The 12905-nt window shown below is 46.8% G+C and overlaps 1 protein-coding gene across 4 annotated transcripts in view; it reads left to right on the top strand.

Annotated features, from left to right (window-relative positions):
• Positions 1 to 12905, top strand: part of LOC131192023 (major histocompatibility complex class I-related gene protein-like) — a 29320-nt gene that overhangs the window by 1812 nt on the left and 14603 nt on the right. For all 4 annotated transcript variants that reach the window (XR_009153625.1, XM_058170772.1, XM_058170773.1 and 1 more), the window contains 4 exons: positions 3193 to 3437; positions 3746 to 4021; positions 5836 to 6123; positions 7290 to 7355. Coding sequence is in view for 3 of the 4 variants with exons in the window: in XM_058170772.1 (XP_058026755.1) it covers positions 3193 to 3437; positions 3746 to 4021; positions 5836 to 6123; positions 7290 to 7355 (875 nt within the window). In the remaining variant the exon portion in view is untranslated. The remainder of the gene's footprint in view (positions 1 to 3192; positions 3438 to 3745; positions 4022 to 5835; positions 6124 to 7289; positions 7356 to 12905) is intronic.

The following is a 12905-nucleotide window of genomic DNA, read 5'->3' as shown; positions in this document are numbered from 1 at the left end:
GGGCGGAGTGCTTGGGAGAAACAAGGTGCGCCAGGAAGGACTGCTGCCTACTGCGCCAACATTGCAAAATTCAGGTGGGGGGTCAATACTTAATGCAAGACATCCCCCTTCGGCCCCAACCCTGCACTTCTTCCAAGAAGCAGTGTTCTCTCTCTCTCATTCTCTCTTATTCTCTTTCTCTGTCTCTCATTCACTCATTCTGATTCTCTCTCTTATTCTCTTTCTCTGTCTCTCATTCACTCATTCTGATTCTCTCTCTTATCTCTCTCTCTCTCATTCTCTTTCTCATTTTGCGCAGCATCAGCATTCCTCCTTGGTATATTTGCCCAGCCGGTGGAGCAAAGCAGCCCTCGTCTCCTGCTGCTTGGGACTCGGAGCTATAAAAAGCGTCTGATCAGGGGAGCAGCTGGATTTTGCTCTCCATTGCAGATGCCAGAACAATCCTTTGCAAGCTCTCATCTCTCAAGGAGCCTGGCTGAAGTTTCCCGTGCCGTTTCAGCAAGCACTCCTTATGGGACGAGAGCTTGCAGGGAGCCAATTTGGCGTCTGCAATAGAGAGCAAAATCCGGCTGTTCCCCGGATCAGTCGCCATTTACCGCTCCGAGTCCCAAGTGGCAGGAGACGGGGGCTGCTTTGCGCCACCGGCTGGGCAAATATCCCGAGGCAGAATGCTGATACTGCGCAAGTGCAAGTAGTGCTTCCCTCCCACAGCTTCCAGCCATCACAATGGCTGCTTCGGCCTGCTTGCGCCACAGCTCCTCCACCAGGGTGGACTGGCAAAAATACGAAGATTTCTCCATGGACCACCAAAATTTTCTTGCAGACCACCAGTCATCCGCGGACCACCGGTTGGTGACCGCTGCTCTAAACACCACTGCTTTTTCAGCAGAATAAGAAAGATACTCCGAGATGATTCACACCCTGTGTCAGTTTTGGAAGGCAATTTTCTTTTTCGCTTCTTAACTGCCACATATTTTAGCTGGGGAAGTTGGGCGGGGGGCTTGTTGTTGGAGCGGTAGAAAGTTAGTCATAACAATATTCCGTATTCAAGGACATCCAGTGTCTGATGAAGACTGCCTGAAGGTTGTATCCAGTTGAGTGTGAAGAGTTGATTGAACAATGTGATGAACTTGTGGGTGTGGGGCAGGGCTGTGAACTGTCAACTGGGTGTGGAAAATCTGGAAGCTTTCAGTTTCGGGTTTTCCCAGCTGTGCCAACATTACATCTCTAATAAATTGGAACTTTGAGGAACCTCAAGCCTCAGAGTTTTATTTCAATGGGGGTGTTCCTTGGAACCCTGACACCCTGGTCAGTGTTTTTCACACTTCTAGCATCAGGCAGAAGACATCGAAGCATAGCCAGCCAAACAAATAGGTCTAAAAGTAGTTTCTATCCTTGGGCTGTCAGACTCTTAAACACAACCACAATCACTCCATGCACACGCGGAAACGTATGACTAGTTTTTCTTTTTCTTTCTTTTTCTCCCCTCCCCTTATTACTTGCATAGGGATTATTCTTTATACTATTTAATTTATTTATTCCTTAAAAGTTTTTATTTATTTTATAGACAAACATACATTTAAAACATCAGTAATTTCCCTGGAAGGAGAAATTATTAGAAAAATCTTAGACTGTGCAGAAATGAACAGATTAACTTTGAAGATTAAAGAAAGAAAGGATTCAGAATATTTTAAGATATGGGATAAATTTTATCATTGGTTAGAAGAAAGGTATAGATGAGCAATGGATAATTATGTAAGAAAATGACAATAATGTATCTGTGGAGAAATGGTGATAGTTTAAATGGGAGTGAAGAAAGAAGAAACAACCTAAGATGGAGCCAGGAAGAAAACAACAAAATGCCACATGGAAGGAATACTATTTATGTTCTTTGTATTTTTTTTGTCATGGATTGCACCACTGAGGCTAAAACCAATTTCGTTGTATACATGATGTACAATGGCAATAAAGGCTATACTATGTTGCCTTTCCTTGCAACCCTTTGCCGAGCTTCATTTCGTTTGGTGTTTCCTTTGTAATCCATTCCATTCCCATTTGTATTCCTGAGAAAATAGGTGACATAGGCAGTGGGAACATAGTCAGTGTTCTGTCTTCTTCCCCACTTCGGATCAACGAGCTGGCCTTCAGCCAGTGGATTCATGGCTCTTATCAGTCCTGGCAGAGAAATCGCAGCTGCCTGCCAAAGTTCAAACAAATGACTCATGTAGCAAGACTTTCAGCTCTCTTTGAAATGGTTCAGCTAATTTTTGCTTCCCGTGGAATGAGAGCAGTCCCAAAGCTCCTTATATATCCTGTGGAGCCCCACCCTTCCCTTTGATGATGCTGCCTCTCTAATCTTCTGAAGTGTGGGTCAATCGAAGCTTGATTATTATTATCAGCTGGGTCTGAAGGTGTAGCCTGGGGAAGGGAGGAATCAGGGGATGACGGCCTCATTACATCCTCCGACTAGTCTGGTTCTGGCTCCTGGAGCTGGGCCAAAGGAATCGGTGCTCCCGAGGTAAGCCTTACCGGCCCTTCCCCCTCACTTTCGGAGTCGCTTTCGGGCATGGAGCCAGGTTCGAGGTCTGGAGTCACAACAGTCAGGTTTGAGCCATGTATTCTCCTGTGGCTGATCTAATATACGTGGGGGATGGAACAGGGGGACAGCAGAGGGAAGTTGGGAGGGGGGGTGTTTTGAGAAATTGCTACAGGAGAGATTGGGCAGGGGTAGACAAGAGGGGCAAAGAAAAGGAGGGGCTGTTTGTAGAAGAGTTTGCAGCTTTATTTTATTATTTTTTAATTTTTCCAGAAGAGAGGAACTTTCAGAGCTCAACCCCTTTCCTCTCCTGGGTTGGCAAAGGGTGGGGCAACCTGCCTTGGAGCTCCAAACCTATCAGAAAAGCGAGTCATCCTGGAAGGTCCTGAGGGTGGGGAGGGGCTGGGATCAGGGGTGAAATCCAGCAGGTTTTGGCAGGTTCTGGAAAACTGGCAGCGGAAATTTTGAGCAGTTCGGAGAACCGGCAAATATCACCTCGCCTGGGCCCAGAGTGGAGTGGGAATGGAGATTTTGTAGTATCCTTCCCCCAGGAGTGGGGAGGGAATGGGGATTTTGTAGTATCTTTCCCTTGCCACACCCACCAAGCCACACCCACCAAGCCCCCTCATTCTCCCTTCTCCTTCCTTCCTCTCCAGGTTCTCAGTCACACTCCTGTGCTACTTCTACCTGCAACTGCCAGAGCCCAGCCAGGGGCAGCCTCAGTCTTTCGTTACAGGCTACTTAGATGACCAGCCCATCGCTCGCTTTAACAGCCTCACCAGGAAGACGGAGCCTCTGGTGCCCTGGATGGAGGAGGAGGAGAAGGAGAGATTTCTGGCCCTTGAGTGGGTCTTTAGGGCTGACCTGGAGAAGTTATCAAAACTGGACCACCGTGCTGGAGGTGAGCAGAGCCAGTGACATCTTTGGCAACCAATGGCTGCAGGGAGCATAAGAGTGAGATTTTCTTTCCTGAAAAGGAAACACATCCCACTCCCCCCCACAATTATCTCCCTCCCCTAGAAATTGTACATGACCTGTCACCAGTCAAAAAGGGTTAGTTGAAATAAAATATATTTTTCCTTGTGTGATAAAGATTTGGGGGGGGGGGAGAAATCAGGTTTCTCTCCCCAGGTGAAAAGGTGGGTAGACTCTCATGATGTCTAGGGAGGAGGACCCTGTTTTATTCACCCCTCTCTGGGTCTCTTTCAGGGCCTCACACCTGGCAGGTGACCTGGGGCTGTGAGCTCAAGGAAGACGGGCGCAAAGGCGGATTTTTGCACTATGGCTACAACGGGTGGGATTTCATTAGCTTCGACAAGGAGACCCTCAGATGGGTGGCAGCTCAGCCCCAGGCCGAGAAGGTGAAGGAGAAGTGGGAAGAGGATCCAAAGTGGTCTGAGAGTAATAAAAGCTTCCTGGAGGAGACCTGCATTGAGTGGCTGCAGAGATACCAGTCCTACAGGAAGGAGGCTCTGGAGAAGACAGGTGGGTGGCAAAAGGAGGTCTCCGTTGGGCATGCTTCTGTAGCTCCCCCTCCCCATATTGTTTAGCTAAGCCACCCTTTGTAGAAAAGGGTCTGTCAGTCAGTATCCCATATCACATTACAGAAGGAAAATAATCTCCAATTCTCCTCAAAATTAATTCTTAAAAAAAAAAAAACCTACTAAGAGAGCAAGAAATTAATGCTGAAGGCTCATTAGATTTTCCTGAAAAAATCTTGCAAAGCAAAAGAAACGAATATAGGAAGAAGAAAAGAAAAACAATAGGACAGGAATGGTAGGCACGTTTGTGCGCTTATGCACGCCCCTTATGGTCCTCTTAGGAATGGGGTGAGGTCAATAGTAGAAAGTTTTTGGTTAAAGCTTTTAGGATTATGAGAAGAGACCACAGAGTCAGGTAAAGTATTCCAAGCACTGATGATTCTGTTACAGAAGTCATATTTTCTGCAATCTAGATTAAAGCGGTTGACATTAAGTTTAAATCTATTGGTTGCTCTTGTATTATTGCAATTAAAGCTGAAGTAGTCTTTGACAGGAAGGACATTACAATAGATGATTCTATGAGTTAAACTTAGGTCTTGTCGAAGGCGACGGAGTTCCAAGTTTTCTAAGCCTAGGATTTCAAGTCTGGTGGGATAAGGTATTTTGTTGTTTTCAGAGGAATGGAGAACTCTTCTTGTAAAATATTTCTGGACACGTTCAATTGTATTGATGTCAGAGATATGGTGAGGTTCCAAACAGGTGAGCTGTATTCTAGAATTGGTCTAGCAAATGTTTTATATGCTCTGGTTAGTAGTGTAGTGTTTTTGGAAAAGAAGCTACACAAGATTAGGTTTACAACTCTTAGAGCCTTTTTTGCTATGTATTTGCAGTGGGCTTTGGCACTTAGATCATTTGACATGAAAACTCCAAGGTCTTTAACGGGATGGGGGTCATCTGTAAGGTAATGTCCATCAAGCAAGTACTTAGTGTTTGGGTTCTTTTTTCCTATATGTAAGACTGAGCATTTGCTGGTTGAGATTTGGAGTTGCCAAGTTTTAGACCAAGCGGTTAGATGATCAAGGTCTTTTTGAATGATAGATGTATTATCAGTGGTGTTAAATAGTTTGACATCATCAGCAAAGAGAACACAATTACTTGAGATATGGTCACAAAGATCATTAATGCATAGTATGAAGAGTGTTGGTCCAAGGACGCTGCCTTGAGGGACGCCACTCTTGACAGGAACAGGATTTGATAGAGCATTGCCAATTTTGACCACTTGTTGTCTGTTAGACAGAAAAGCAGATATCCATTTGTTTGGGTCAGAAGATAAAGATCAGTCTGCTCCTGGTTTTTTTTAACTGGAACAACTTGAATAAATTCAATTTGGGGGAAGGGAAATTACACCAAACCCCAAGCATTGCAATTATGTTGGTCCATTTGACCCCCTATTTAACCCCTTCAACAATACATCTAAAGAGCTTCAGTGCCCCATCTTTGAGGCATCCAGAGCAGTGGTGGGTTGCTACCGGTTCCCCCTAGTTTGGGTGAACTGGTAGCAGCAGCAGCGGGAGGCTCCGGCCACCTGCCCGGACATCATCAGATACGATCTGCACATGTGCAGAAGTGGCACATGCGCGGACAAAGCAAGCACGTGCACACGAGCGAACCAGTAGCAAAGGTAATCTGATCCAGAGGTTCAGAGGAGGAGAAGGAGCAGAGACAGAGAGAATGGCCAAAGGAGGTCTTCCCACTTATTCGGCCATCTTGACAGAAACACTACAAAACCTGGTTACTCTGGTGTTGCTTTTCCTACAGAGCCTCCAGTGGCGAAGGTGAGTTATAAGTTGGTGGATGACAGCCTGGAGGTCCTCATCTGCCAGGTCTTTGGCTTCTACCCCAAGGAGATCCAGGCCACCTGGACCAGGGACGGAGAGGTCTGTGAATACGAGACTCTCCCTAGGAATGTGGCCCCCAACTCAGACGGGACCTATTATGTCTGGCTCAGCATTGAGATCGACCCCAAGGAGAGGGACTGTTTTCAGTGTCACCTGGAGCACAAGGGCTTGCAGGAGCCCCTGGTCTTAGCCTTGAAGGAGGAAACAGGTGAGAGACTGTCGTGATGCATAGAAGGAAATTTTGTCTAGGAATAAATGTTACATCAGTGTTTGACAATGGGGGTGGGAGTTTTCTCCTGCGTCATCTCATCTCATGTTTTCAGGAGCAGGAAAAAGTGTCATGCATTTAGTAATGGGAGAGAAGTGATTTCTCTCAAGGGAGCTGGAAGTGGTAACTAGATAGCAAAGGTATGAAGATATGATGATACATGAGTTGATGTGATAGATGACATGATTGTTTGTGGCTCTTCCTTCTGCCCTTCAAAGCCATTTCCTCAGTGGTGAAATCCAATTTTTTTTACTACTGGTTCTGTGGCCGTGGCTTGGCGGGCGTGGCTTGGTGGGTGTGGCAGGGGAAGGATACTGCAAAATCCCCATTCCCACCCCACTCTGGGGCTGTTGTGTCTGTGCCCCCCGAGCTGGGCCTGTTGCCAGAAAGTGACTTGGACAGTGAGGGGGAAGGGCTGTCAGGACTTACCTCGGGAGCACCGGCTTGCCTGGCTCAGCTCCAGTAGCCAGAAACAGGCCAGGTGGAAGAGATAACAAGGCCTCTGTCCCCTGACTCTTCCTCCCCCAGGCCATGCCTGCAGGCCCAGCTGACGGCAATCAGGCTTGGTTTCGTAGGCAGGAGAGGAGGGAATAACAGAAGCAAGGGTGGGGCAGGCCTAGGAAGTGCTGAGTCATGGAGCCACACCCCACAGGATATAAAAGGCAGCCAGAGCTGCTGTGTCTCTTTGTAACAGGCAAATCCACTGATTAAGAGCTGAAGTTTGTTTCTAGGTGACTCACCAGCGTCGTGGAAGATAACAGAGGCTCTTGGCAGACGCTGGCTATTCTGCTGCCAGAGCTGATAGTGATGGCTAATTAAGCCATCATTCGGACGGAGGCAAGGGAGGACAGAACAGGGGCCAGCCAGAGGTGGTATTTGCCAGTTCTCCGAACTACTCAAAATTTCTGCTACAGGTTCTTCAGAACCTGCTGGATTTTACCCCTGCATTCCCTCCTCCCTCTGCAGCTTTGGATGGGAGGGGCTTCCTTCAGGTGGGGGCACTTCCTGGAGGCCAGTGAAGATTGGGAATTTCTTCCATTGCTCATCACTTTGGGGAACTCGACATCTATCTAATCAGAACCATGTTTGTCCTTTTTTACCTGTAGGGTGGCAGGTTCCTGTGGGAATTGGGGCTATCATAATCTCAGGAGCTGCAGTTCTCTTCCTGATATGTAAGTAAAATACATCCACTGGGGGGGGGGTCTTTCTGCTGGTGTGGATGGCAGAGCCTCCCTGAGAGTTTCCCCCATGTTCCCCACAAGACCCTTCCCCATAAACAGCATTTTGAATGAGAATCAGAATAAACTATGCAACTATTTTTCCCATTTCCTGTAAATTTCAGCATGTTCCACCTTCCTCATGTCTGGGAGAAATCTCTTTAAACTTGAATAGATTTACTTCGGAGAAGCAAATATCAGGAACTCAGGAATCAAAGAAAAGTCCAATAAATGACCTGGGAAGTGCTAGAAAAACCATAATCCTGTCCCTGAAGAAGATTGGGGAAATTCTGGTGGGAAGGGCCCCATATCCTGTACCTCTGCTTCAATAACATCTTGGGACAGACAACAGGAAGAATAGAATAGAATAGAATAGAATAGAATAGAATAGAATAGAACAGAATTTTTATTGGCCAAGTGTAATTGGAATTTGTCTTCGTGCATATGCTCTCAGTGTACATAAAAAAAAAAAGATACGTTCATCAAGGTACAACATTTACAACACAATTGATGGTCAGTATATCAATATAAATCATAAGGATTGCCAGCAACAAGTTATAGTCATACAGTCATAAATGGAAAGAGATTGGTGATGGGAACTATGAGAAGATTAATAGTAGTGCAGATTCAGTAAATAGTTTGACAGTGTTGATGGAATTATTTGTTTAGCAGAGTGATGGCCTTCGGGAAAAAACTGTTCTTGTGTCTAGTTGTTCTGGTGTGCAGTGCTCTATAGCGTCGTTTTGAGGGTAGGAGTTGAAACAGTTTATGTCCTGGATGCGAGGGATCTGTAAATATTTTCACGGCCCTCTTCTTGATTCGTGCAGTATACAGGTCCTCAATGGAAGGCAGGTTGGTAGCAATTATTTTTTCTGCAGTTCTAATTATCCTCTGAAGTCTGTGTTTTTCTTGTTGGGTTGCAGAACCGAACCAGACAGTTATAGAGGTGCAAATGACAGACTCAATAATTCCTCTGTAGAACTGAATCAGCAGCTCCTTGGGCAGTTTGAGCTTACTGAGTTGGCGCAGAAAGAACATTCTTTGTTGTCCTTTTTTGATGTTAGCTGTCCATTTTAGATCTTGCGATATGATAGAACCTAGAAATTTGAAGGTTTCTACTGTTGATACTGTGTTGTCTAGTATTGTGAGAGGTGGAAGTATGGAAGGGTTTCTCCTAAAGTCTACCACCATTTCTACGGTTTTGAGTGTGTTCAGTTCCAGATTGTTTTGGTTGCACCACAAGGCTAGTCGTTCGACCTCTCGTCTATATGCGGATTCGTCATTGTCTCGAATGAGACCAATCACTGTTGTGTCATCTGCGAACTTCAGTAGCTTAACAGATGGATCATTGGAGATGCAGTCATTGGTATACAGAGAGAAGAGAAGTGGGGAGAGCACACAGCCTTGGGGGGGGGCTGTGCTAATTGTACAGGTATTTGATGTGATCTTGCTTAGCTTCACCTGCTGCTTCCTGTTTGTTAGGAAGCTTGTGATCCACTTACAAGTCTGTTCCGGTACCTGTAGCTGGTTTAGCTTAGTTAGAAGAATGTCTGGAATGATGGTATTGAATGCTGAACTAAAGTCTACAAAAAGGACCCTTGCATAGGTCTTTGGAGACTCAAGATGTTGTAGGATGTAGTGCAGAGCCATATTAACAGCATCATCTGTTGATCTGTTTGCTCGGTATGCAAATTGCAAGGGGTCTAACAGCGGATCCGTGATGGTTTTCAAGTAGGAAAGCACTAGCCTTTCAAAGGTTTTCATGACTACAGATGTTAGAGCAACTGGTCTGTAGTCATTCAGTTCCTTGATGGTGGGCTTCTTCGGCACTGGGATGGTGGTAGAGCGTTTGAAGCAAGAAGGAACATAACACATCTCTGGTGATTTATTGAAAATATGGGTGAAGATGGGGGCCAATTGGTCAGCACAGACTTTTAAGCAAGAAGGAGTTATCTTGTCTGGGCCTGGAGCTTTTCCTGGCTTTTGTCTGTGAAATAGGTCCTGCACTTCTTTTTCTGTGATCACTAGGGGTTGTGAACCCAATGAAATGGGATCAGTTGTAGGAGGCTTGGCTGTTGTTGGTGTGTCTGAGATGGGGGTTGTGGAGATAGGTGGCTGTAGTTTCCTTTCAAACCTGCAGTAAAACTCATTCAGGTCATCTGCCAGTTGTTGATTACCTTCAGCCTGGGAAGGAGGTTTGCCATAGCCGGTGATATTGGTAAAAGGAGCCACTGCTTCCTCTGTTTCTACTCAGAGCAACAGACGAGAGGGAGGAAGGATAGGGGAAGTATCTCAGTTGAGCATCACCAAATGCAGGACACAGAGCAGAACAGAACAATAGAACTGGAAGGGACCTTGGAGGTCTTCTAGTCCAACATCAAGCAGGAGACATTATAACATTCCTGACAAGTGGCCATCCAATCTCTTCATAGAAACCTTCAGTGTTGGAGCCCCCACCACTTCTGGAGGCAACTTCTGTTCCACTGATTAATTGTTCTCACTGTCAGGAAGTTTCTCCTTGGTTCTAGGTTGCTTCTCTCTTTAGTTCATTTCCATGGTGTTGCTTCTTGTCCATTCACATCCATCTAATATTCTCAGCAACACTGGGGAAAGTGCTTTGCCATTTCCTTCTTCCAGGATGGGCCTTGTTGTGCCTCACCCGCCCTCTTCTCCTCAGCCGGGCCCCTCCCATCTCCTGCTATCTGAGCCAGAGACTGATAGTGAAGAATGGCCTGGCATGCCTCCAGCCCCCAGCCCTGGCACCATGACTGAGCAAACAAACCTCCCTCCTACAGCGTGTGAGCACGAAGCCAGCCACGAGCTAGAATTGCCGGCAGCTGAGGACAAAAAGACACAGTGGACAGATCCCCACTTCTGGAGAATGGAGAGGTGACGCCAGCAAAAGGAAGAGAGGGGCAGGCCTGGATAAGTGCTGGGTCATGGAGCCACACCCCATGGCCTATATAAAGGATCTGCTTTTTGGCATTCCTTGAATCAGGCAAAGTCTCATCTGGTTGCTGAAGTCACACCTTGGATTCCTGCCTGCCCTGAGAACTCTGACAGGAATTTGGCAAAGCTGCAGAGGCTTCGTGGTCACGCTTGATACAGACTTCCCAGACCCGGCTGTCAGAGGAGGAGTGGGACACGACAGGCCTTTTGACCTGCTTGCGCTTTGTCTTCCTTGCCTGACAGTCTCGAGTTCAAGTGCCGAGCCAGTCAGACCTTGCTTAGCTTGCCACAATCAGCCATGGTTGCTTCTTCTTAGACCTGGCTTTGGAAATGGACTTTGGAGTAGAAATAAAACCAAATGGATAGACTCTCACAACTGCAACCCTCAAGCAAGCGAGAGATGAAGAAAAAGGAAATGGCAAAGTCCTTCTACACTGTTGCTTCACTCATGATGATATAGTACAACTTAAGTACCATTCAGTATGATTGGGAACAGCTTTGAATGGCTTCATCGGTGGTGGAAAAACAGCACTGGGATATCGTATAAGAGCTCTAATAGGAGCAAGGAGAGTTTCGACTTGATTACTCCTCAATAAGTCCCAGGAATGTTCCATTGATTTCCCCCCAGTCAACTGCTCTTGACAGTCAACAATTTTGCCCTTCATTAATAAAAAATAGATTCGGACACACAGAGATCTTTCTTAAGATGCGTCATGAGTTATATAATCCAGGCATTTGTACCTGGAGCCGTGTTGACGTGGTGGTTAAAATGTAGTATTGAAGGCTGACTCTGCCCACTGCCAGCAGTTCAGTTTTCACTGCCTCAAAGTTGACTCAGTCTTCCGTCTTTCCAAGGTGGGTAAAATAAGGACCCAGATTGTTGGGGGCAATAGACTGACTCCGTAAACCGCTTAGAGAGGACTGTAAAGCATTATGAAGTGCATGCCTTATGCCCTATGCCCTATGCCTTATGGCATAGGGCCGGGTTACTTACGGGACCGTCTACTGCTACCGAATACCTCTCACCGGCCCGTGCGCTCTCACAGAGAGGGACTCCTCAGGGTGCCGTCAGCTAGGCAGTGTCGTCTGGCGACGCCCAGGGGAAGGGCCTTCTCTGTGGGGGCTCCCACCCTCTGGAACGAACTCCCCCCAGGACTCCGTCAACTTCCAGACCTCCGAACCTTCCGTCGCGAGCTTAAAACACACCTATTTATCTGCGCGGGACTGGACTAGTTTTTAAATTTTATAGGGGTTTTAATTGGTTTTAATATTTATACTATTTTTAATAATTTGGCTTTTTGAATAAGTTTCTTAATGGTTTTCTTAATTTGTATATATATGTTTTTTATTTGCCTGTGAACCGCCCTGAGTCCTTCGGGAGATAGGGCGGTATACAAATACGAATAAATAAATAAATAAATAAATAAATAAAAAGTGATATATAAGTCTAAGTTCTATTGCTATTCTTACTGTCAGGATATTTCTCCTCAGTTTTAGGTTGCTTCTCTCCTTTGATTAGTTTCCATCCATTGCTTCTTGTCCTGCCTTCTAGTACTTTGGAGGATAGCTTGACTCCTTCTCTGTGATGGTCATCAAGTACTGGAAAACTGCTGTCATATCAGCCCCAGTTCTTCTTTTCTGTAGACTAGACACACCCATGCCTTGCAACCATTCTTCCTATGTTTTAGCCTCCCAGCCCTTAATCTTCTTCGTCGCTCTTTTCTCCACTCTTTCCAGAATCCCAACATCTTTTTTATATTGTGGTGACCAAAACTGGGTGTAGTTTTTGGCAGGTGCCCGTTCTCCAAGCTTCCTTTTACCTCTCAGACGTTTCGTTACAAAATTACCTGTGTTTTTCCAAAAATAAGACTGGGTCTCATATATTTTGGGCCGCCAAATAAGGCACCAGGTCTTATTTGGGGGGAGGTCTTATTCCTCCCCCCCCCCATTTTTTCCATGCTGGGGGGTGGGGCGAGCTGCCCTTCCCGCCTAGCAATTCCATGACCTCAATGAAACAGCTGATCTGCACCCGCTTTACTTTAGGAGCCTGAACAGCCTCCGCTAAACCGCTGCCTGCGGCTACAATGTCTCAAGCTCTCGGCATGCCCTGGACTTTGCCTGCCCCGCTTGCTGGCCCTGCTGCTGCTGATTCTCGGCTGCTGGCCACCAAGCGGCTGCCTGTGCTGCTGCTGGCCTCGTGGGGGCTCTTTGGTCTCCTGGCAGAGCTGATCTTGGCCATCCTGCTAGGCTACCCCTGACTGGCACAGGGCAAGTCCTCCTGGATTTATGACCTCTGGAGGGGCCCCCTGCTGCCGGTGGAGCCATGCTGCCCACGCCACCTTGCACAGCCAGCACAAGAACTGCAGCACTCACCAGGGCCAGGATCCAAAGAGTGCTGGGCTCAGCTCATAGCACTGAATAGACCTGCAGGAAGGTTTTCAGCAGCCCAAAGGCAGCGGCGGGTGAGGCAGCATGGCTCCACCAGTGGCCGCTGGCAAAGGGGCCCTGGCCAGCTGGGGTAGGGGGGGGCCCTGCTCCGGAGGTTATAGATCTGGG

This window comes from Ahaetulla prasina, chromosome 2, assembly GCF_028640845.1.
Source record: "Ahaetulla prasina isolate Xishuangbanna chromosome 2, ASM2864084v1, whole genome shotgun sequence".
NCBI lineage: Eukaryota > Metazoa > Chordata > Lepidosauria > Squamata > Colubridae > Ahaetulla > Ahaetulla prasina.
The sequence above is the reverse complement of the archived record's forward strand: the minus strand, read 5'-3'. Positions and strand labels throughout refer to the sequence as shown.